General features: G+C 37.8%; 1 protein-coding gene across 1 annotated transcript in view; it reads right to left on the bottom strand.

The window, feature by feature from the left end:
- NPAS3 (neuronal PAS domain protein 3) overlaps positions 1 to 25775 on the bottom strand; it is a 591199-nt gene extending 565424 nt beyond the window's left edge. Inside the window, exon 1 of the mRNA XM_088057760.1 lies at positions 25690 to 25775. Within this exon, the coding sequence (XP_087913886.1) occupies positions 25690 to 25739 (50 nt within the window). The 5' untranslated portion in view covers positions 25740 to 25775. The remainder of the gene's footprint in view (positions 1 to 25689) is intronic.
- Positions 25776 to 26912: the final 1137 nt, after the last annotated feature.

Below are 26912 nucleotides of genomic sequence, written 5' to 3'. Positions count from 1 at the left end.
TTCATCAGTCTGTTATCCTTTTTTATTAATATTTTACCACTAATTTATAATCCAGGAGTACCAAAAGCTAGTCAAGTTCTTGGCTTCAGTGTGCTGCCAGTAAAAAGGCATATAATGGTCAGTACTGGTCAGAGACTTACAATGTGTGAAGATAAAGGAAGCAAAACAAACTAAAATAACATCCTTTTTCTTCCTCAAAATCCTACAATGATGAGGATAGCCTTGCTAGTTCTATGAATAACAGGATTTTTATTTAACACCTAATTTTAACCTTTTTCATTTTTGAATAACTGCAGCCTAGCTATTTTCTAAGTGACTTGCTTTTGGAATTTTTTTAACTTCTTCATCTAAAAGAAAACAATCACCAGGTTCTCAGTTACCTCTTTACTTTATTTCTGTACCTGTAACTACTCTTGGCCAACTGCCTTGCAATCATGCATGAAGACAGAAACACCAAAGTAAGCACAGGGTAACATCACTGAGGCTCTGAAGGCGTGATGATACAGAGCACAGAACACATGTCCTGGCTGGCCTTTCCTGCTCCTTGTCCTCATAGGGAATGCTGGTGTTTTTCCTAAGAAAAGGGGAAATTATATTTATGGTTCTCCTCATAAATGGGTTAAAGTGATTCTCCAATATAAATAGGACTGCAAAGAGACCAAAAATAGTGATTAACATGTTGAATTAAAATTGTGCATGCATGTGTGTATGTGTGGGTGTGTATGAGTCTTCTGGACTACAAAATTTTACACCACTATCAAAGGATAATATCTTTAATAATTCATGTTAACAATGCTACATGCTTATCCAGGATTTGTAGCTATTTTGCCAATAGTCAGTGCTAAGACAAAGAGAATTTGGTGAAAACTCTGCTCCTACCTAAAGGTCATACAGGTAGAAAATATACCTCAAAGAGCACCATAGGTGTTTACAAAAATAATGAAAAAGAAGTAAGGAAAGCAACAGGTTCAAGGCATACTATGCATTGATAAAATTCACTCTATATTTTACTACATATCAAGTATTTATCAATTGTCAGGAATAGAAATACGATGCTTCTTTTAAGACTAATAAATGTGAATGCATAAAAAAGACTTCCGGTATCTACTTACAGTTTGGAATTGCAGAGATGGCAGTGTTACCTTGCTGTCATTGAAATCAGAGAAGGGTCTCTTACTGATTTCACCTGCAGTAGGCCCCGAGTGATAAAAAAAATCGGATGTTTTAAATGTAAGTGAAAGCTTCCAAGAGAACCTGAACATCTTACTGGCATTGACATATTTTGGAGACTAACAGCAAGACATTATATAAAATTTTGGCTCTAGTACCTACAGTAAGTGAATGTTTTTGCATCTAAGGCATAAAAACATCTACAGAGAGAAAAGAATAGGAAAAGCAGAAGAGGAAAGTTGGAACGGATTTTGATGGGATTTCCTAGCTGCACTGCACATACTCAGCTGGATACTCAGCTGGTGTAAATTGACAACATAGCACTGGAGCCAGTGGAGCCAGGGTACTTAACACAAACTAAAAATTTGGCTCTGTGTACTGTTGTCAAGAGAAAAATAAGCACAAGCTTTCCCACCACTGAGATTAAAATATAAGTGACCCTAATGAATATAAAGGTGTTTGGGGAATTCCTGTATCTTTTGTGCAAATCAAAAGAAATGATGAAGGGACAGAGAGAGTAATGGCTGAGCAATAATTCCTGATGTACCCTCACTGCTAAGAGATTCATAATTAAAATCTTCTCTAGCTGTGTGCATAGTGCCCATGGCAATGTGTGCCTTTGCACTTCACAGAAATAGGGAAAAATTTACTGACAGGGGACTGTGAGCCCAAGATACAGCACTGAAAGAGGTATTTAAACCTGTGAAGTATGCTGGACACCTGTTGAGAAATTCACAAAAATTAATGGTGATATTATGGGATATTATGGGATAGACCAAAAATAATAACTAAGCTGGATACTTAAGAATTAGAACAATTCGATTTTCTCTCCTCATGAAAAAAACCCACTTTTCTTTTTTTTAAAAATCAAACTCTTAAGTGAATGTGAGTTAATAACTTCTCAAAATTTTTTCAAAATCTAAGTAAAGTTGTGACTTCTGAAAATGAAGTGCAACATATAACCTGGACAAATTATGTTTTGAGTATTCCTACAAAGATACTTTCTAGCCTATCCAATAGTTCACTTTTTTTACAGTTTTTCTTATGCTTATAATGTGAAAAGTATCTTGCTGCCCTAAACTTCAGGAATAACTCTCAATTTCTGAGAAGTAATGAGTCATTTCACAGGCACTATCTAGTAAGCATAGTGAATACTATGATCATTTGCCAGACAAAAAACAAAGTAAAATACATTAATTTTATTATTCTGTAAGCCTAGTTAATAATATTAGATACATTAAAACTACCAAGCAGAGTTTTAATAAAAGTTATACTAAGAGAATGATTCAAAATCACTTGAATTCAGTAAGAGTCTTTCCATTAATTGACTTTTGTGAGCTTTGAAACAGGGCTGAATTGGTCAGCAACGATGCTCCAAGGCACATCACAAAGTAAAATTCAAAAAAGAATTTAGAAATATGCAATCATTGTACCCCTATCACAAGAGAAGAAAAGCCACCTCTTCAGTAATCTTTGGTAGAGCTTCCCAAAGCTATACCTGCTTTATACTACACTCCTTGTCAGGGATTCTTCCTCCCTTTTTTTAATCTGAAGTATTTAAGGCAGTCATGGCATGGCCTGAACACAACAGGGGAATGTCCTCCATGACAAATGCCAGGTGCTCCTGCCAGCAGAGCGATTCCCTGACCCTCGGAGCTGGCAGAACAGAACGTCTCCATTGGCTCGGAGGACAGCCAGCTTTCTGAGGAGGCATTTAGCAACTTCCCTGGCCACAAGCAGAAATAAACTTGTGCCATTGCACTTAAAATAATAGAAAGAAAAGGCTAGATGGGGACACAAAAAAAATCTAAAATAAAACTTTCTGCCTGCTTGCTTCTGAATGGTAAGGATAGAACAGATCGCCATTACGAGAGAAACAGAAGAATACAAATTCCCTAAATTAAGAAAAATATTTAACACAAAGTTGTATCCCAGGGCTCTTTCTTTCCTACATTTTGTAGCACGGTATCTGTTTCATATTTTGTCTCGTTTTGCTTATTTTAATTTTAAATAAATCTTAAATGGATGCTCTTTGGATAACTTGATGTTCTGGCATACCCTATGTTGGCAATGAGAATGCTTTCATTAAATATATGAGTGATTCTGAAAATCTTTAATTGGGTAAGATCCCTGTACTTAGCTATTAAATCTAAAGTAGAAATGCAAGGTTTTGAAAGGCTGGGCCAAAGATCTACAACAAGAAGAGAACATGTATCACCATTCTCGCTGCATTAGCATAGACTTAGAAGATCACCAGTGCGTTTTGAAAGTTATATCACCTAAAAACACATGACAATACAGAATTGGTTTTAAAATTCAGCCTGAAGTATCCACATATTTCATATATTTTTATTAGGCTTTAAATGTGAATTCCTAACACCCTTCACTGTCTACTGCTTGGTATCAGGTTTTCACATCTTCAAAGAATTTACGCATTTCTTTTTAAAAGCATTTCTCTCTGGCAGAAAGAAGGAACCCAGTCCAGCTTCTACTGAAAACTGTATGAGGTTCTGTGATACTGACATGTTCTTCTATGAAAATCACAATCCAAATGGCATTTTATTGCTAGTGGGCAAAAATTTAAAAAAACAGTAGTGATTGGAAAACCAAAGTCACAGTTTTCTAAACAGACCCTTAAGTACCTGAGAGTGAAATTTACGATTCTGAACCACTTGGACTGTTTTGAAAATATTATCCTGCAATTTCAAATAATTGTTCAATAGAGAACATTGGGGCTTTTTTTTCTTTAAAGTAGTCTTTCTCTAAATCTAGAAATTTTAATTTACTAGGACTTAACGGAAAAATTTCACTTAAACAAATCTGCAAACCCAAGTTTCAATTTCTTGGGCAACTTCAGCATCTGCTTTGTTTATACTAGCAAGTGAAATTGAAAGCAATACATTATCCAGCCTTAAGGGCTTGCTTCTCTTCCTCCTTTCAATTAATCTTGTCTCCAAGGAGTCCTGCATTAAAATAAAATAAAATATCAATACTATTCTTTTTTAATTTCTATGTGTTTAATTATAAGCAACAATTAATCAATTTTTTTCAATTTCATTTCTTCTTGGGGGCATCTCACTGATAAAGCAAAAATCAACAACAACGTATTAATCAAATAATCACAAAACTTTGAGGCAAAAAAGAGTTTACCCCATCAAGATTTTAACCTAAAGCTAAGAAAATCCCATCTTTTACTTGAATTATTGGTAGAACTCATTTATTTTTCCTCAAAAACATTTTCAGCATATATATTAAATTTCAAGAGCAAAGGGCCAATTTCTCTTTTCAATTACACTCTACAGCTTCATTAACATCAGTGGAATTGTCCAGATACAAGTAATGGCAAAAAATTACTCACAGTTTATACCTTTTTTTTCTGACTACTTTCTATTAGAGGAAAAAGAGCTCGCAACTAATCCACACTGATATTCCCAGTATGATCCTAAAGCCTGGAAAATGCAAATTTCAATCATTTTGACATTGTTGTTGCTACTAAATCCACTTTAAATGGAAGAACATTAGATACTGCCTCTCTCTTCAACATTTTAATATCAGTGGATCAAATCAAATCTCTCTAGATAGGCTTGGATTTTGATCTATGTGCAAGATTAGTTAAAAGTCACCCAGATTTTCATTCAAACCCCTTAGTTTCTAAGAATTCTCAGTATATCTGATAAGTTGGCCTTCCTACTCCAACTATTTTTGTGAATGTATATAAATTCCTCTGACAATGTATTTGACCTTATTTATATAAGAACTGTCATTAGATTTTTTTAGGTACTGTTGCAGATTATAAATTAGGAGTTAATTTCAATTTCTAGAATAATTCTTACAATATTAACCTCTTTTTTCTCTTTAACCTATTTAATTATTTCCACTCTTAATCAGTTCAGATAACATAGTTAATTGAAACAATCTCTTTACTTCTGCACAGGCAAAATGTTGTCCATCAGCAGACATCCTGAAGTTTTTTCTTCTAATCTGTAAATATTTTCCACTGAAAGATTTAAAAACCTTTAGTATGTTTCTGCTGCACAGCTAAGTTCCCAAAAAAAGTGTAGGGCTGATTTATATTCATTTACCTAAATAAGATACATCTGCCAAATTATTTTACATTGTGCAGGAGTAAATTCATCACTAGAGCAGTAATGAACACCATTCCAGTAAGAAAAATGCAAACACCAACAACTTTGGTTGCTCTGCCACTCGCCACTTCCCTGCTCACAGCATCACAGCCTCTCAGAGAAACTTTCTGCTTCCTGGGAAGGGAATTATTTGTGATGATCTTACCACCACTGCTCCTTTCCTTTGCCCTTGTTAATACCTCGATCTCTTACACAAGAAGTGCATTTATAGATCTATATTTTGTATGTATAAAATATACATACTTATTTATCTGCTTAATTTAGCCTCAACCAGAAAAGTTGAGTAAGTGAAAACATGTGTCTGACAGGCAAGTTACTTGGGAAAATAAAAGCTTCGTGGTAAGCACAAAACAATTGACAGGATTTGTTTACCTATATTACACCCATATTTTTTAAAATGTAGAACTTAAGTCTGCTTCATAAATTTCACCACCTTTAATTGTAAAAAGGCAGCCAGTGAATTATTTTTAATAATTTATTTGTGATCAAGAGTGATCATAGTTTCTTTTTATCATTATATTTCTAGCTCAGTTTTACAGAAGTGGTAATATTTTATGAAAAGTTAGCTCTATGTTATTTTGATTAGTTGTTTTGCAATCTCTATGGAAAAATAAATAAATCCACAGCTCGATAACAAATCAAATAAATACTGTGTCAGCAAAGCAGCTGATTACATGATCTTAAAAAATCTGATGTAGAGAAATGTATATTGACAACTACATTTTTAGTGAATCTGACCAAAGAGATAAAACCTCAAAATTCTGTGATCTTAATGCTGCTGGCCTTATGCAAAAAAGATGTTTTCTTTTGACTAAATACTCAAATTTTATCTGTTGGAATCCATTACTTTAAAAGAATAAGGAGTTTGCTGGAAAAAGTTTTTATGTGCCCTCAGGGGGAAAGAAATTTCAAGTTTGATGCAATAACAATCACTCCTAAAAACATGTCCATCAATATGTGATCTTAAAACCATCTCATTAAGAGAGGTATATCTCGGGTATTATTACAAGGCACACTTTTAAACATCCTATTAGCACTTTATGAATCAGTTTATGTAGTGCCATTTTAATGATGGGCCTATTGTTTCTTGCACAAAGTTTTCAGCACCTTGGTAACTTCCACATCTTTTAAATCTTATAAAGCATCTTCACAGTTCTCTAAATCCATACCAAGAATTTTTTTCAGTACCTTTTCTATTGGGCCTCAGTTTAACAAGCCATCACCAGTGCTCAACTAAGGAAATCAGTTAAAAATAGCTGTCTAGATTAGGTATCTACAGAGGTGAATCATCATTTTAGTTCACCCTGTTGTGAAATAATTTTACAAATTAAATAAAAGTAGTTGAATGTTGCATACCACAATGACACCTGTTTACCAACAAGGAGCTGGGCCTGTAATGTCCGCCTATAAGAGAGTTCAGGCTTCACCCTCTAATTTAAAAGTCATGGAAAACACATAAAGCATGAAGTCGTAAAAAGCAAGAAAGCATACCAATTTACTTTTCTTTTTAAAGGTGCTTATTTCAGACTTTGATTACAGTGTATTTTACATTTCAAAGTGAAAGAGTGGACCTTAAAGCACCAGCTGCCGGACAGCGGTGCGTGTTCAAGGCGTGCACTCTGCACTCTGTCCTGCTCTGCTGCCTCGAGGAATAATGCCTGGGCAGCCTTCCCCACCTTCTGCCATCCCACTGCTCTGACAGACAAACACACTGAGCTTTACAAGTCCTTGTTTCCACTCTTTCTACAAATTAATACTTTTGTGATAAAGCGTTGCAAATATGATCTTGCCTCCTGCCTTTACCTTCACAAAAAGAGAGTATTCGGACAGAACCCAGTTCACCAAACTATTCAATGGACAAACGGCGTCATCCTTGCCCATGTCCTGGGTTCTTTAAGAGAAGGGAGAGCCCCATCTTATCACAAGAGGATGGGCAGACTGCTTCTGGGCTTGGACCCGTGACACAGGTGTACTCTCACTGCACAGCCAGCTACACCTTCATCGTGACACCTGGGACATTTTGGCCCATGGGACTAAGAGAAGGAGAAGGAAATGTCCACACCACATACAACCCCAAATAATTCCAAATGGAAGCTAAACATATTTCCAGAAAAATGCTGCCCCCACCAACTAACATTCCTTTCTCCCTCCTGATCAAAGGACCCTTTCTCATCTGATCCTTCTAGTAAAAGCTGTGCAGCTCTCTTCAACTATATAAGACTCCACAATACTTTTACTTAGAACTTTTCACCTAAGAGATTCCATCTGGGACCCTCTATTTCACAAGTGAAGCTCAGTTCCCTTAGTGAACATGAAGATATTTCTTATTTACCAAGGTCAGCTTTCCCAGAGAATTTCTTTTTTAATTTTCAGCCCTCTGCCCTCCCACAAGCAAGCACAGTGCTTCAAATGTAAGGACAGAAGCAAGCACCAGACATGCAAGCCTTTGAACACGTTTTATGCCAAATAGTGAAATCATCTGACTGCAGAGTAAAACAGCAACTAATTATATGGGTAGTGGTCTTGCATCTCCCAGTGTAATCCTTTATGATTCACTTCAAGAACAAAATGCTCCCCCTAAAAAAAAAAAAAAAAATAAAAATTAAGTCTGTGTGCTGCCCATTTGAACAGTAGCCATTCCTCCAGCAGCTTGATGCTCCCACAAAACAAGAACTCCTTTCCTGTAATAATTCTGTTTTCAGGAAATAATAGTCATCAATGTGACATGTAACAGTGGTTAAAAAATCAGGCTTTGAAGTGCTGAATGATCAGAGAAGGTTTTTTTGAATGTCCAGTGCAATTGTTAATAATTATCTACCTACTTGACTTTATTTTGTGCATTTCTATATGACCAACTTGATGCAAAACATTTCTGCACAACAAAAGGAAATTTTAATATTTAATTCTGCTTTTTCCATTCCTGAAGCACCTCATATCTCTTAGAAACACATCAGACAGAGCTAACCAAATGTCACTAGCTTCAACTTTCACATTTTAAAATGTATTTGTAATTTTCAAATGCACCCATTTCTTATGCAGAAAAAAACTTTTCTTCCCATTTTCTTCCTGTTAAATTTCCATTTCCAGTGGACTTGTTTTCAAAAATTCAGTGTCACTGGACCTCTGAAAAATTCTCACTCATTTCAAATTATCTATCACGTGCAATATAGAACTGAGTTCCTTGGTTTCTTCCAGAATACTTAGCAATATACTTGGAGTAACCATGAAAAAATCCCAAGTGGCAGAAGCCCTCTTGATGCCCAAGGCACAGCTTATAAGCAATTAAAAAAATATGCAGACATTGAATTCAGCATGAACCATTGATGCTAAAGAATGTAGCATGCTTCCATTCATGATTAATCCTGTTCACAATGTTAAATAGTCGAGGAACAAACTAAATTCCACAGTTCCCAGAACAGTTTTGCATCATTTTGGATATTAAAAAAAGACTTCTGATTAGTACCTTCCCGTGATTTTTCCCTCTAGAAAATAAATTACAATCATTACCTATGGATTGTGCTACAGCCACAATTTTATGATCTATCTATTATGATCTCTATTATAATCTTATCTATTATGATCCCCAACATTTTAAAATACTCTGATTTAATCTTTCTTTTCAAGACTCCCACTGTTTCATTGCAGGTGAATTTCTATCCCTTAAACACAATATACTCAATTACACAGTATTTAATATCACAAATAACAAACTTCATCATACTTGAAGACTGACCATCTTCTGTGGTGTATCTTTCAATCAGGGTCTGTTCAGCCACTCAAAATTACTGCTGTTATGACCCATCCTTAACATTATTGTTGCAAAGTTTGCATTATATTGTACTGCACTAACATACAAAAAATCCATGTTTCCTATGGGACAGCTCTAAAATTTCAGAGCTGGTCTACTCCACACAAAACATCACATCTCAGGACCGTGCTGGGCCTCATTAGTGTGCAGCCTTGCAGCAAAGAAGGCCAGTGGCACACTGAGCTGTAGTAACTGGAATGTATGCAGTAGGTGCCTCTCTCCTTCCAACACCTGTGACATTGCACCAGGAGTACCCAGTCAAATTTTGGGCTCTCCAGGACAAGAAATACCAGGACACATTGGAGCAAGCCACTGCAGAAAGTCACAAAAACACAAAGAGGACTGCACTACACAATGTACTACAAGAGGCTGAGGGAACAGGCTTTGTTCATCCATAAGCACAGGAGGTGAAATGAAGACATTTCTGTCTACAGCTGTCTAGTGGAATGCTACAAAGAAGATGGAGCCAGACCCTTTGCAAATGTGTACAGTTTTAGGACAAGGAATGAAGACAGAATACAGGCAACTCCAACTGAATATTAAGAAAACCTCTTCTGCCATGAGGTGGTCAAACACTACAAGTTGGTCAGTTGATTTTACAAGTGGTAGAATCTTCGTCCATGGAGATATTCAAAATCTAATTTGACACAGGCCTGGACACCTGATTCAGATGACCCTGCTTCAGCAGTGGGAGTTGGACTAGATGACCTCCAGAGGTTCCTGCCAACCTCAGCTGTTTTGTGATTTGAAGCAGGTCATAGTCTAAGCCTCTCATGGCATCATACAGTAAAATCAGGCCCTGGTCAAGACTGGTGATAGATGTTCTAACCTGAAAAGAAATCAAACTGTTTCCTCTTTCCAACACATTCCTGTAGGCTTCTGAGCTGTATTTATCTTCCACAAAAAGTCTACACAATCATTTTTCTAGAATACATTTTCCATTTTCCCTCTCAAGGTGACAGGAAATGTGGCCACCCAACTTTCAATTCCCCATCCTGGAACTCTCCAAATCTCTCCTCTTGATTAAAGACCTGGTAATCAGAATACTACTATACAATTAGTTATGGATACCTCCTGATGAACAACATTCCACAGTTTGTCTTTCACCTCCCTTTCCTTGAACAAATCAACATAAGAGGAATTATTTCAAGCTAGAACTCAAGGAAGAGCAAATTGTACACCTGCAGCTACCTAGATAAATCTGAAGCCTTTCTAGTAGTGCCAAGTCTACATTGATACAACTGAAATACATGACTTCAAATACTTCAAATACTTAAGCATACAATTAGTTAAACTAACATACCTGATAACTTATCTCTGCTAACATGCAAACTTAAATACTTATGGAAACAGTTATTACAAATCAGTTCTTCCTCAAAAAATGACATACAGAAATTATATGGGTCCAATATTGCATACCTTTGACAAAAGTTATCCATGCATATTTTGATTGCATGTCCTTTAAACTAATGACCATATCACTAGTAGTTGATTATGCTTACTTTTATCATGTATAAAATAAATAACCTACATCCTGGTCTAAAAGTATATTACACACTGAAGTTCACACATGTTCATTGCAATGTTCAAGTGAGCACCGCAATTAATTTTATGCCGTTGGGGTTTCACCAAGCAAAAATCATATCCAAGCATTTAATTTTGCTAAATTCCATCTGTTTAATATGCACTTTGCTTGATCATAGAAAAATAAAACTTCAAATAGGAGTGTAAAATTAACTGTGTTAGAGAAAACCCTTTCCAACAAATGAAGAATAGACAGCAATTAAAATGATGAACTTTTCAAAGCAGGTACTCTTTCTTTCCTAGGCATTGTATGGTATGATGCCTTGTCCATACAGTCCAAATAAGGTCTTCCTTAATCATATCAATGCGAGATAACAACACATTATAAAGCAGGGTAATTAAGCTGTGATATATCTCATATCCATTCATGAAATGCACTGAAAATGAGAGTAACCAAAACTATTTAACTGAGACCATTTTCTTCAACAATTTTCTAAGCGACAGAATCACCAAGGAGACTTGCTACAGCTTCCAGAAACATTCTACATAACATTGCAAGAACAGGAGTATTGGGTCAGACCAGGGTTTCCTGTACCCCATCTCCAACAATCCTCAAAAGTAGCTGAAAGGAACAACGTAAGTGATAGCATGTATAATACACACCCAAAGTCACCATTCAATCATTTTCAGTGCAGGCATTTCCTCAAACAAATATGTATTTCGGAACATTCAGTGGATTAGTCTGCCATTAGTTTGTTCCATCTCCTCTGAATTTCATAGAAGCCTTTCACACCTTAACACATTTAAAAGATATCACTTCCTCTGACAGGAACTCAGCATCACAGATCATCCGAGCACACTGATAAAATATTGCTATTGATAGCAGTAACAGTAACACCAACATATCCACTATGTAACCAAGTACCACAGGACAAAACCCCTGCCCTGAGCCCCGAAAATCCTAGAAAGCAAGTATCAAACAAGAGATAGGAAAATATTTAGAAGCAGTAAGACAGCAGCTAGCATCACAAGAAGTGATATCTAGTTAGAAGTAGCTTGATGCCTTTGTAGGCATTTCAGGTAAGGAACAGCTTGGGAAGAGAGATGAATCCAAAAGGCAGTGTTACAAAGGAATCCTCGTCCAAGCATAAGGTATTAAACAAATGTGTGCTTTCAAAATAGTAAATGGGCAACAGAGCTAGTGTTACAACTTGAAGGAATACCTTGACAAAGAGAAACAGTATGATACAGCTGGGTGAAGACAGACTTGAAACTTAGGGCAAGAGACTAATACTTCATGCACCAGAAAAGAAATGTCAGGGTGGATATAAAAAGACATGGTCAGTGTTATAGTCTGTCATTCCAGAAATGATCTCTGTAAGACGATTCTGGATAGATAGGAGTGGAGAAAAAATAATTCTCAATGGTAGTGAGGATGAGCATTTAACTGAAGAGTAGGCAGGAAAGCATACAGTGGGGATGTTAGGCAGAAAAAGCCTGCAAGACTTTGATGCAGTCTGAATGCAAAGAACTTCAGAGGAGAACAAAACAGTTACACTAGGTCAGTAAAAAAACCAATATAGCAGAGAAATAGCATCCCTTTCCATGGTATTCCATGTCAGCACACAGCAGTCAGCTGTGTAAAAACTTCCTGAAGTTCAGTTGCATCATCACCATCACACTTAACAGCTCCTCAGAGATGTAACAGAGTAATAATGCCTGATGCATTTTTGAGCCTGTTCATATTTTGATCTCTAAAACATCCTTTGGCAAGGAATTCAATTCAATTGCATGCTACATGGTAGGATGGAAGGGAGGCACACAGAAAAACCATGAAAAAAAAACCCAAACAAACAAGAAAGTACAACTTCTGTTAAATGTTTTAGAACTGCTTCCTGAGAATTACACAGAATATTTCCTTGTTGTCATAATACTAAAGTTAATGAATACTGGTTCCCCAACTACCTTTTTGAGGCCTCGCTCATTCATCTCTTTTCCAAGAGGAAGTATTTTACTTTAACTCTTCCTCTGACAAAACTCCTTCCATGTACCTCATCAGCCTTTATGCCCTTATCTCAAACTGCAGTATCTTTTCGAAACAATGATAACAAAAATACACAGATACCACAGATAGATTTCACATACTGGATTTATGGATTGGCATTCATGTTTTCGGTTTGTTTTTCTATTTTGTCCTACTCACCCCAAATAATCTATCTGCCTTTTTAACTACTATGCTTACTAGGAAGAGGTCTGTATCAGAGAGACTGCCAAATTGGAGACCTCTCCTAACAGGCAATACAGCAGTGTTAACTTGAAAAGTAGATCGAGAGTTTGTACAGAACTCTAGGAGATCTGTTTTGACTAAGGGAATCTAAACTAGGCCATAAGGAGAAGACAGAGAAGCAAGACTACATTTTCATTGAGATACATATACCATAAGCCTGTGAATCATCTGCAAAGAGATGATACTTAAATTGTCTTTCCACATAAGATTATGCAAAAGTGAAGAGCAGAATAAGGGGGGAAGAAAGAGGGTGGTTGAGAGACAACATGTTGCAGAACTCCCACACAAAGCTGGGTAATAAATGAGAAAGATCTTCCAAAGGATGCACTGAAGAAATGATCGAAGTATCCAAAAGCAGCAGAAAGATGCCATTTGCCAAGAAGTCACAGGGCAAAAAGAGCAGGGACATGGTCAACTGTTTTCACAGCTGGCTGGCAGGTTGAGAGAATGAAAGCTTAAGATTTAAAGTGCAATTCACAATGATTAAAGTGATCTTCAGAAGTCTGCATCGTGCCTGGAGAGGCAGTCTCAGAAGTAATCGGGTGCAATCACCCCACATGTGCCTCTGCTCTGCCTTTTAGCATGCCCTGCACACTACTGCCCATCGCTGCAGTGCGCTCTGCACCGTGCCTGTTTCTGCTGCAGCAGCAGGGGCCACAGCAGGCTGCTAAGAAGCTGCTTTACTCATGGTATTGCAATAAACAGAGCTTCTATTTAGTGACTGAATTTGCCTAATACAGCCCTCTGAGAAGAAGATCATATTGCCCTGAGCTAGTACGAATTCCAACAGGAGCTGAGTACTACGCAGCTTTACGAGGCTCACGAGTGGAAGGGCGGCTATGGATCTGCGTTGCCTTTTGTTACCCACTCCCAGATCAGTTAACCACATTTGCCATCTTCTCTTGCCAGAGAAGGAAATTACTAAAAAAATTAAGTACAGTTTCCAGACTGAATTGTCTTCAAAGAATTGCTCCATGAAGTGGGACAGGCTACAACAAAATTACTACTTAAGAAATTTTTTTGATCCTCCTATTCCTCTCTATTTTGCTTTCACATCTCCCATGAAGGATGTTTTATAGATGAGCTATGTGATTGCACAACAGCCAAAATGAGTAAGAAACTCTATAAACTAACTTGTTTTCCAACAATTACATGTGCACATGCAAATACTCACAGATACTTCTATACACCAACAACTTCTGAAAATACAAATGGAAATAACAGTAATCTTCCAAGCTCTCTATTTTTCATTGCACACAGCAAAGAAAAAGGAAAAAAAAACCAAAAAAACCCACCACCATACTTACTGATACATTTTATTTATTAACGTTTTCTATCCCTTAGAAAAAAGATAAATTAATTATAATTAGCTCTCATTTGGACAATTTTGTGTATAGCATTCATATTAGGGATGTGTTGAAAAAAGAGCCAAAATCAACACATACATTTTCTTAAGTGAAGACTTGAATAAAATAAAGCCAGGCACTTGGTTCCTCTTTCATTCCATATGATACACAGCTGCGTCAATCCCATCAGGAAACAGGCAACAGGAAATTCTTAACATTCTGAAGAGAAATCTAAAGATGTGTCTCATCACCCTTCCTCCTGAAAGTGCTTTTCGATTGTCTAAAAGACATTTATACTAGTTCTAAAATTATTAATTACTTTTCTTAGCTTTTAAGCAGCTATAGGCCTCATTAATTAGCTAACAAGGAGACAAAAAATTTTTTTCTTTTTATAAGTTGCCTACATTTTTTCATTTCCTTCATCTCAAAATATAAATTGTTAAGGAAACCTTGACACCTATGGACAAAATCAAAGCCAAGTAATCTAGCTATTGGAAAATGTTCCTTCATAATGTGCTGCTCCTGTGTTATTTGTGTTTCTAACTATAGCTCTTGCATATATAATTCCATTATACTTTTATAAATCACCATTTTGAAAAATGCTTTTGAACCATTAATATATTTTCCTGGTTAAAATTCTTTGAGATGTTCTTAACAAGAGTCTTAGATAATGAATTTGGGCAAACTCTGGAACAGTCTTTACAGTATTATCATTCTCATTAATTTTCAGAACTACCCACTGTGTTGAGATGATTGTCATGGGCCTAAGACTTCAATTTGGCTAAATATTTTTGCATATATTTCAACATATAAGTAACTAACAGATGTTTAAAATGTTAAGTTCACAATCTAGAAATAGTTAAATATTTACTGTAGTATCGTAATTTGGTTTTGTACTAATTTTTAGTTTTCTGCTTCTATCTTTAAACACTCTTTTAGAGTCCTGCTTGGCTGTAGGCAAAATGCTTTAAAACAACATCACATGAAAACAAAACATACTTGATTTAGTAAATACAGCTGTGTTTTTAAAGAAAGAAAAGAAATAAACACTTAAAGGTACCACAAATTAAAAACAGAGAAAATAAAAGAAAACATTTAATGTAGAAATGTAACTTTTACCTAAGGTCCAGGCTTAATGCAAACCCTTTTAAATTGTTTGCATAATAAAAGCTGTAAAATTCATGTTTTATTTTTTATTTAGAAACCTGATACATTCTACTGTCTTACACCATTCCTAGAAGGCTGTATTAGATGAAAACAAAATTACCTTCAAAATGTTAATACACAGCATACACAGTATCTTACTTTAGTCCAAATTATTCTTTGCCTTTTTCACTTTTTTTAATTTTTTTTTTTATTTTTTGTTTATTATCTTCGAAGACTGCTTCTGTTTCCATTGTTTCATCCTTAACCATTCACATATCAGAGCAATAAGTATTTCATTACTGGTTTATCTGTCCAGAGGCTTGAGAAGCAGTAACAATTAACCCTCCCTTCACAGTGATTGATACAGGCTTTGCTTTCAATTTGTTCCACTACACAGATCATGAAATTCTGAATGCGATCATCCTTATTGACCTACACTTTCAAACACACGGCTACAATGAGATGAAAGTAATTATTAAAAGGAACACAGGACTACTCAATGCTGAAACAAAGTCTTGAAAAATCTTTTAGATGACCTTCTCATAAAATCTGCATCTTTTGATGTTAAATAAAATTATGAATTTTCTTCATAATCTGGAAATACTCAATGTAAATATGATCAAAGTACAATATCATGGTATCACATAAACCCAATTCTAATGTCACATCAGCTCATATCTGACCCAACAGACAGTAACTTCAACCAGAGTGATCATAGTAGGATCACACCCTATATATTTTAAAAGTTCCTCTGTCAGCTTTATTTTACACCAGCTCTGCTTGAAATGTTGTGTTGAAAATGACAAGACAGTAATTACTATTCTATTGTAGTCTCTTTCAGAAAAGAAACAGTGTTTCTTTTTAAGATTCTGGACTTCTTGAGGCACCTAATGTAAATAAGTAGAGAGGGAATTCAGACTGCTAAGGAAAAATGAGAATCTCAAGTCAGATTTCCATCATCAGCTGAGATGAACCAAGACCTGTACACACCAGTACTGGAGACTTACTGCAATGGAAAAAAAATATTTTCATCAAGCCTTGAAAAACAACCCCACAAAATATTAATTTCTTATAACTGATTCATTTTTTTAAAATTAAATAGGATTGGTAGGTGAGCAGTAATGATAAAACTACATTAAAAATGGGATGCAGTCAAACAAAATCAGGAGAGAAAACTGTGCAGAAGGATGTTCTTACAGGCCTGAGGCTCTAATCACAAAACAAAGTGATGGAGATGAACCAATACTGCATGGATTAGCAATGAATTATTTTGAACTATAATCATGTGCCAGCACAAAGGGGAGGTAAAAACTAGCCATCACTCACAAGCTGATCTGCAGATAAGAAGAAAAAAAAAAGTGAAAAAGGGAAAAATTTATATGCTAAACTGAGTCAGGAGAATAATGAAAATCTAAAATGTTGTTACACTTCAAGTAACATTATATTTAATGTCTTTCATCTACTGTATAATACTGAGTATTTACACAATAGAGTCTGTAAGACACTAGGGCTAAAGCAGGGTTAAATTGGATAACTCTTCTGTAAATTAGTACTGCATAATAACATGTGCTGAAAAATATCCTAATAGATGATTTAGCTTTAAAATAGCACACATGGGCACTAATTTCTCCCACTGTAAAACTGCAGGAAATACACACACACACACACACACACACACACACACATATATATATATATATATATATATATATATATATATATATGCATAGGTAGAGACTGATGCAGGTATACGAAAATGTGTAAATACACATACACACTTATGTGTACACAGGCATATATAATGAGAGATTTAATTTCCATTAGTCCATCTGAGAGCTAAGCATCACCATCTTAAGGTTCAGCATTAGTTTCCCCTTCAGGAGAAGAAAATGTTAGAAATAATTTTGTGAGAAAAGAAAAATCAAAACTGCTATCTACAAAGATTCCTGAGATTCTTATGAACAGACTGTTTAAATGAAGAGCACTTTAATCAGTAGAGGAATCCTCACGTTTCTAATGTCTTGCTGTGCATTCTGCAGGTTATAGTAGCAGCTGGTAGAGGTCATATATCTTTTGTGAGCATCCCAAAAAGGCTCACTGCCAGACTGTTAAATTATGAATAAGCAATGAACAAAAGAATGCAGATACGGTGGTGACAAGATAATCCAAGCAAATTTATCTATGACAAATTTCACAGGATTAACAAATTACATTTACACAGAACAATAAAAATGAGGAGAAAAAAAAAAAAGAAAAAAGGAAAAGAAAAAAAAAGATGAGCCTACTTTTCACTCACAGTATCAGAGGGAAAGAAAATCTCCATTCCAATAGATGTATTTACATTTAACTTTAGATAAAGTAAGACATAGCTTGCTGAAGATGAGCAACTAGCATTATTTCCTTTCAAGCAAACACATATTCTGTATCTGTCTAATATACAACATATGCCTGTACTTTGCAGTATACATGTATAAAAGTCGGTGAAAAATCCTTTCAATTTTTCCTCATAATTTGTGAGAAGCAGAATAAATACTGAAGAACTCTAATTTCGCTTTTCAGGCAAAGTATCTTTCCATTCCTGTCAGTTAAAATGCACTTTTTCGCTTTATAATTTTGGGGTTTTTTCCTATTTGAATTGAACTGCAATATATGATAATTGCCACAAGAAACAAATTAGTCATGAATAGAACTTAAATATCTTTTTTTTTTTTCCTGCAGTACTACCATAATAAACAATTTTTTTAAACAATGACTCCTAAAGGAATTCTAAATCTATAATCTAAATACTGGTTGCTCCTAAAGATAGACATTCAGTATGTCAAATAATCTGAGTGTAAAGTAAAGGAGATTTGCAATGTTTGCTACATCCTGCAATCTCCTGTTCTGGTTTTTGGAAGTGATACAAATGGAATATCAGTTTCAGAATTGCAGTTCTGTAAAGAAGCATTTTTCTTCCTATTAAAAAAAGAATAAAAGGAAAGACAGCAACTCTTAGTTTGGAAATTTGAGTGTAAGTAGAGTGATTGATAAAGGAAACAGCATATATGTTTGACAGATCTGGAATCAGCTGTATCTTTTCTATCATGTTTCTCATCTGAAGTCTATTTTCTGTCACCTTCATTTATTTCCTGTTGTTTGTTAATCTGAAACAGTTGTTTAGTTAAAATAGATCTTGAATAAATATGGGCCTTCTGAAACCATATGTATCATTTATGTATCAAATATATGTTCTTGTTACAGAGCACTGCCTACAAACAGGAAACTTCACTATTAAAGTGAACATCCAATTAATTAAGATACTTTAGTAAACTACTTGGATTCTGCAAACAACTACTTGAGTACCATTTATCTAGCTCATTCAGCCGATGGAAAAAATTACTGTACTTTTGATTTTTCAATCACAAGAAATGCAAGTTTTGTTGTAAAACTGAAGAGCAGCTCAGAAAGAATAAATAGATAAATTAGCCCAAAGTATTTGTTTCTCTTTTTATGTTCATCTCCTATTTGTTACTTAGTAAGAGAAAACAGGTTTGTTTTGAAAATGCAGTTCTTGCAGAGAACCTCCTGTCCATACTGCTAGCAATTTATGCAAAGGTGAAGCAAACATGCCAATCCTACATCTAACTATAGTCAGACAAATAAAATCAGCTACTTTTTTTTTTTCAGCTGTGAAGGTTGAAGGATAAGTACCACTGGCAGCTATTCTCTTTTTTTTTTAATACTTTTTTACTTTTTTAATCCTGCTGCCAGCACTGTACAGATTCAGTCACTCAGCTCTTTCCATTGACCTCAACCTTGACCTGCTAAAACTGCCCACTTACATTTTTTTCCCACAAAGTAAAAAATTCTGCCTCCCATTATCTCTAAGAAAAAACAGCTTTTTAACAAACATTCTTCTAAAATTTGGTATACTATACTTTGCTAAATTAATTACAGCTTTGGCACCTAACTCATATAAGCCTAGTTGTGAGTAAACTGATTCTAAATGTGAATTTGCACATGACTTTCAAACATGACATTTAAACAAGAGGGAAAGAAATCCCCCAGACCCACCCCCCATTCTAATATGTAAATACAGAGTTCTGATATCTAAATACACAGTTCTGTGCCTAAATTTCAGCAAAGCTACAACCCTTCAGGACTTCATCCAAAATGACTATTCAAAGACTATTCATTACACAATAAAATTCAATTTAAAACAATGTAGTATCTAATGAAGCCTGTTCTAAATTTCTGTTGGAGACGAAATTCCCAGGCAAGTATTTTAAAGGGAGCTTATAGGATTTAGGTGCCCATATTTCACTAAAATGCAGTATGTGTTGAATGCCTAAATCCAATAGGCTCTTCAGAAAATCCAAGCCCCTGGGACATTATCATAGATTACGTACATACATATTATTCAGACTATGTCCCCTAAGTTCACTATATACATATGTAAACCTAACATGCCTGCAGGTAATGGAACAGTACTTTTCCACTTAAATTATTTAACATAAGTGTTGAACTTCTATTATATATCAAGCTAACAGCTAATTTTAAATTGCAATCAAGCCATTCTCTGAAAGCACTTTATTTCAGTGGAGGTTTTGCCTGTAAAAGAAATGTAAATCCCTCTAATGAAGGCAGTGTAATCTTTGAATACACAGTCAAAATGGGGGCTGGAATTTTATTCCTAATGCTAACATTGACATCTTTTGCCACTTCTGCTAGTTCTCAAAAACCTTTTGTGTGTAACTATCTCATCGGTAAAACATGTAGAACAGCGTTTTCAGACCTTTCGAAGCATGCTAAGCCAAATAAAGAAACATATCTACAGAAATACTCAGTATTAATATTAAAGTCTTCTTCAGACATTGGATGACATCAATGAGAAGTTTCCCAGAACAGACAAATGGCATAACATGACAGAAGAGTGAAAGTCCAAAATGCAATACACAAGAAAGGCTGGGAAAATAGCCTGTAAGAAAATCTTCAAAACTCTGCTTTCAGTAATCCGTTTCAAATTCTTTCTTACATATCACTTGTTCTTTAATGTGCCTGGCTCTCGCCTGCATGTGGAGTGCTGGGTAAGGGCTGGATAACTCTCAGTATCTAGCTGCAGCAGGCTGAGATCAGGATCTCCTTGAGAATCACTCCATTTTTACTTGGCAATCTCAAGACTTTTGCGTTTTACAATAACACACAGAGGCGAAGTTCACTCCTCCTCTCACTAAGTATATTTGTCATTGTGATCTCTCTGAGATAAAATTCACATCTATTAAATTATAAGTTAAAAATACTTTTATCCTTGCTTGTGATTCTCTGTAGTATACTTTAATTGTGCACATAATTTCATTTGGGACTTTTCCAAAGATTAAGGTACAACTTGAACTCAATATTCTCCCAAAGACAGGGTCCAGTTCTGCCAAGTTAGAGACACAAATACTATCCTACCCTTACTGTACCTTCTTTGTCCTGTGTAATATACTTCTGTGGCATACAAAATTAACGAATATTTGTACTACTCAAAGTCCTGTTCAAATGAATGGCACAACGGTCCTATTCATTTGACTGGGACTTTGTGTATTGCAAAACCACTGCTCGAGCTAGTCACAGAACAATGCTCTAGTCATATAAGACATGGCAGCAATTATTTTATTCTTACATGGCACATCTTCTTATGCGGCAAAATACAATATTATTACAAATTATCCTTATTATGCAAAGTCCTATTAAACAAAAAGTCGCACACCTCATTTGCACTAATGGGATTTTGTATGTTAAAGATAACATACAGTAGCCTTATAAATATTACATAGAAAGAAACCGCCTCTTCCAAAAAAATGTAATTCTTTTGAAATGAATTTTCAAAACATTTCCACGCATGGCCGTAAATCTTTGGCAGCCTCTTAAAAAAAAAAAAAAAGAAAAAAAAAGACAAACATTAAGCATAAGCAAACAAACCAAAGTAACAAATGACTGGGGTAAAAATGCAGTCTTCGCTATGTACCTTATAAATATCCTATGTTAAGAATATATAACAAATTTCCAGGGTGACATCCTGCAGGACAAGTTTGTTTGATTCATTTTAAAATATGCTATGACTATGCTGACATGACTATGCTGGAAACACAAGATGAGGTGCTTTTACACCTGCAAGAGCTACTGCCAATAATAATATAAAATTGATCTGATGGAATAACTGAATGTAAGGTTTATTCACATGAGATAAGATGAGATGAGATGAGATTTCAGGAAATGGTTTCATAACAGCAAACAGTTACTTAATTGCTAACAAATGAACTTCTGCCACATTGGTTAAATGGCTTCAATCTACTGACCTCAGTGAGGGAAGAATCATTCCAAAAATGTTAATAAAGTGGTAATAGTTAGTTTTCATGATCAGTATCAGTTATTCAAAATTCTTATCTTAGAATACATTTTCCAGTATAGAGGGTATTGTCATTAAGATCATTTTATTAAACAAAAAAAAAAAAAAAAAATTAAACACCCTTTACTTTTTAGGAAGTATGGTGATGAAACTAACACCAAGAATGTCAATTTTCAACAACTGTTTTACATCACTCTTGCAGTAAAATTCCCATCTGGGCTGGCAACTTGTGTGCCAAGTTTCAAACAAATGTGATTTGAAATTGCCAGTATATTAGACTCTGAAATTCAAGTGAGATGCTAATAAAAAGAGATGGGTACTGACAATAGATCCTCATATTCTCTTAAAATACCTATGACTCCGGGTGTTGTATTCATCTGTTAACAAAATTCTCTAATTATTTGTAACTTACTTATAGTACAGCATTAGAATATAAAGCCATCAAATTGTTAGAAAACAAGCTAACTGGATATACTTTGTAAGAAAAAAACAGCTGTGCTGTAAAGAATGTAAAAATGGTGCTGCAGACAAAACCTTGTTATTCAGAATCCCATTAGTTACTGAAAGTACCTAATATAAGTTCTGTTGATCAATATTCTCATGTAAGCTCTAAATAATGTATTATTCCAGTGGAGAAAAATGCAGCAAATCAAATATGGTGGGAGAATGTTTCAAATTATGAAGAGTAGTATGACTGCTAATCCATAAATCAGAAATCAGAAAGATTGTTGTAATGTGGGAGGGCTCTATTTAATAAAGGTCATTATAACTCCTGGCTCTAGAGCTATAAGATCTAATATCCTCTCTGGTAGCTCTATGATATGCCCATGCATTACTGTTCTTGTTGACAGTCTGTTGCCTTGGAAATATTTCATTATTTCAGTTTTTCCATTTGTAGACCCTTGGCCTTGTGATATGAAGGCCACCCTATTTCATATTTTCGATTATCATTTAAGCAATCTTCTGGAGCTATTTATATAAAAGCAAGTGTTAGACAATGCATATCATCATTTATCACTGCTGTGTTTAAGATCATGCTCTAGAAAAAGTGCCAAAATAAAGGTTTTTTTCTCTCTCACTTTAAACCAATAGCAGTTTAATATTATGATATGCTATACAAATCAAGGCTGGCATATCATATGCGTGACACTTCTATTTCATTTTCTTGGGTGTATATCTACACAGTTGAAAAAAACTAAACCGTAGCTGTAACTGTAAAATTTGCTAACACTCACAGTTTAAAAGAAAATCAAACAGATGTAAGTGTGTAAATTTTCATATATCCTTTAAGAACCTAAACAGGTGAAAAAAGTTTCAAAACTATTCAAGTGCCTAGTTACATCAGGGACTACTACTTTTTACATCTGTTTTGTAAGCACATGTTTTGCTTGAAAAAATATAACACCATCTACCTAAATACTTGCGGCAGTGAAGACTAAAAAAAACAATGCATGCGAACTCAATTTAGAGGATTCTTAATCTTGAGAACTAGTTTAGTGAAGTAGTAGCTAAGAGACTGCCAAACCCTTTCAGTGAGAGATATGTTCCTGTATTTCAAATATCTTGGTTCACACAGATGAAAGGATGTGTACAAAGACAGCTAAAATAGTTACACACAAGACTTCATGAGCACATTACACAACTTTTAATAAAATGTACATCAATATCTGTTTATTGAAGCACTGATCCACTTTCCCCAAAACTTTTAAGGAATAAACAGACTACCATTATTTTTGCTACAAAAAATGTCATCGACTTCTACATGCAATACTTAAACCTAAACTATCCAGAGCACTGTACGGAGTGATAACAAAGTGAACCCTAAGGGCAAAACACAACTTCTTGGACACTAGGCCAAATTTGTGGCTATTAGTGTTCTAGGAATTTAGACTGCCTTTTCCCCCTGAAATGATTACACCTCCCACGTCCTACAGGGGAAAACTACTCCGATCCAACCTTTAAAATGACAGCATCAGAGCTGAACAAGAAGATGCTATTAAAGGGCATTAAATTAAATACAGTATATCCTCCTACAACTTCAATCAGAATTTCAGACCAAGTGTTATTTAGTTCAGCTCTCAAGTGGAGCAGAATAACAAATCGCGCACTTTGATTTACCTTCTCCGAATGCCAAATGGAGACAGGTGATAAAGAAAGCACTCATGCACAGGCTATGAAGTTTCCCCTAGAAATTAATTCTATCTTCAAGATTCCTATCTCAGAGAAATTCCCAAAATGGCACACAAATATGCTTCTGCTGGAGAGATTACTGAAGCTATCCTGGCAAATACACTTAGCACTAATATAGTAACATTCTCAGAAAGAAGACAGCAGAATTGTCTGTTGGGGAGGGGAGGAACAGGACTAATTCATATGAATTGTTTTTCCAACAAAGAACTCTGCAGGAGAAAAACCTGCTTTAAGTGTTATTAACACAGTAGAAACACCTTCGCAGCCACTGGATTTTTTTTTTTAAAAAAATGTGTATAGTTGAAAATGAAAATCTGTAGTTAAGTCATTGACATCTAAGTACACACTGTTTTCCCACTACGTGTATCTCCTAGTTTTACTATATATTAATATAGCCTTGTCAAAGAGCAGCAGTTAACACTAATGCATCTAAGACAAGCACACTAACACTTCAGTGGTGAATATGAGATGTAGACCCCGCAGTCTGCTTTCTTAAGGAAAAATGGCACAGCTACTTAGACAAAATCTGTGGGGTTTGGAAGTTGTACTAGAAACGCTGATCATTCTAAAATATGCAAGCATGAAATTAAGGCTAAAGTAGTTTTGTTTAAATATTTTTCAGACTTACTTGTGCTGTGAAATATAAACTGACTAACACATGATCCAGCTACTTTTAATGGCTATCTAAATGTTAATTTTCCTCTTTCCAACTTCAGGCCAGAAACCTTCCTCACCCCTCACACTCAAGTTCACTTATAACGCTAAAGGGGGCGGGAGGGAAAGAGCCCACCCCAAACCCACTGGCTGCTCTTCTTCTGGGCATGTATCTCGTCGCAGTGTAGCAATGTAGCTTTGAATACTTTTGTAAGAATCACAAAGTAACATCACATGAACTTGTACTCTTGTCTTCTACCAGTCACTTCTAGAAAGATTCACTTTACTAGAACAAATCCGCTACGGGCAATTCGTGTCACCAGCAGAGCACATTAATCACGAGCACTCTCTCCCAACAAAAGTACATGGGGCAGGCGGCGGGCCGGGGACCAAGCGGGGGGGCAGCGCGATCACCCCCCGCCTCCCTGCCCGGACCCCGCGCACCGCCTCCCTGCCCGCCCGCGCACCGGCTCCGCTCTGCCCACGCCGGGGGGCGCGGGCACCGCCGGGGCGGGGGCGGCCCGGGCAGCCCGGCGGGCGCAGCTGGCGGCGCGCCCCCCCCGCTCCGGCCTAGCCGCACTTGAACCGCACCGGCGGGGCCGGCCCCTCCGCCCGGAACGCCGGGCCTGGCGCGGCGCCCCAGGGCCGCCGAGCGGCGGGGGCCGCCCGGGGGCCTCCCACCCCCGCACACACAAACACACACGCACGCACACCCACGCCCGCTCCACAACGCGCCCCGCCAAGCACCGGCCCCGGCAGCCGCGGCGGTGCGGCCACCGGAGCGGGGCCGCTGCTGCGCGGCTTGTTCTGAGTGTGTGCGTGTGTGTTTGTGTGTGTGTGTGTGCGTGTGTGAGTGCGGCTGTGCGCACCAGGAGGAACTCACGGTGCCCGGCTGTGCGAGCAGCGGGTGCCGGCGGCAGGTCCCCCCCACCCCGGCATGGCAGCCAGCCCCGGCCCCCGGCGCCGGCGGCACGGCCCGGCCCGGCGCTGCTGCGGCGGCGGCTGCTGCTGCTGCTGCTGCTGCAGGTTCAATAAAGAGAAAGTGTTACCGTTCTCGCCTGGAAGGATCCTGCTGAAAGCTTGGCTTGGTGGGCGCCATCTTCCTGGGATTTTTTTTTTTTTTTTTTCTCCTCTCTCCCTTACTTTTCCCCCTCCTGATGTTGGTGTGTGTTGTGTGTCTAGCAGCAGCAGCGGCGGCAGCAATGGCCCCGGTTAGCCAGACAGGCTAAGGAAAAGTACTGAGGCCAAAGCATCGCGGGCTCCCACTCCTCCGCGCAGTCCTGGTGCAGGTTGCTTGCTCGCTTGCTTGCTAGCGCTGCTGCTGCCGCTGCCGCCGTCCATAAGCCGAGGAGCGGAGGGAGCCGGGGCCCCGCCGGCCCCAGAGACATGCCCAGCGCAGGCAGCGGCGGCGGCCGGCGGCGGCGGCGGGAAGAGCTAGCCGCGGCGCAGCCCCGGCGGGCAGCCCGGCCGCTGGCATCGCCCGGCAGGTGCGGCACACGCACACACACACACCCGCACACACACTCACACACACTCACACACACACGCAAGCACACGCACTCTCTCGCACACTCGCACACACACCCCCGCGGGCCGAGCTACGCGGGGTGCCGGGCCATCGGGCTAGCGGGGCGGGGGCGGGGGAGGGAAGGAGGGGTGTCAGGGATCTCCAGGCTTGACCGCTGTGAAAGTATTTCTGGGCATTTTCCAGCTGCTTTCCCTGCTCCGCTCCCGCTCTGCGTGCAGGGGACACAGCCTCTGCTGCCGGCGCAACAACGCCACTCAGTTGCAGTTTCGCACACTTTCTTCCTCTGGAGTCTGGGCTCCAGCAGGGAAGAGGAGCAGAGGGAGGCAGGGGCTCTCTCTCCAACTCCCCGGGCGCAGAAGCGCTGCGGGAACACAGCGGGCACAGGCAGCGCGTCACCCGTGGGCTTCCACGGTGGAGGACGGGCTCGGGTGGGAACCGCGGGCCGGGGGATGCGAGGGCCCTGCGACCCACAGGGCCGTACGCGGGTGTGCCCGGAGCCAGCCCGGACGGGCCGGGCCGGACCGGGCCGGGGGAAAGCCGCGCATCCCCCCGCCACCTCCGAGAACGCGCCCGGGCGTCCTGAGAGTGGGCGTCGGGTACTAGCGAGATAAAAAGGCGTAATGCTGGAAACGTGACCTTAGAGTGATGACCCGCTTTGCTGGCAAAGGGTGTAGCACTTCACGCGGTTTTATTGGAGATTATGAAACTAATCATGAAGTAAAGGAGCGGGGAAAAGAAACCGCT

The sequence above is a fragment of the Pseudopodoces humilis genome, chromosome 7 (assembly GCF_049639895.1).
Source record: "Pseudopodoces humilis isolate 2021_Gansu_Grassland_sample_001 chromosome 7, ASM4963989v1, whole genome shotgun sequence".
In the NCBI taxonomy this organism is placed as follows: Eukaryota; Metazoa; Chordata; class Aves; order Passeriformes; family Paridae; genus Pseudopodoces; species Pseudopodoces humilis.
Note: the sequence above shows the minus strand (reverse complement) of the source record. Positions and strands in the feature narration are given on the sequence as shown.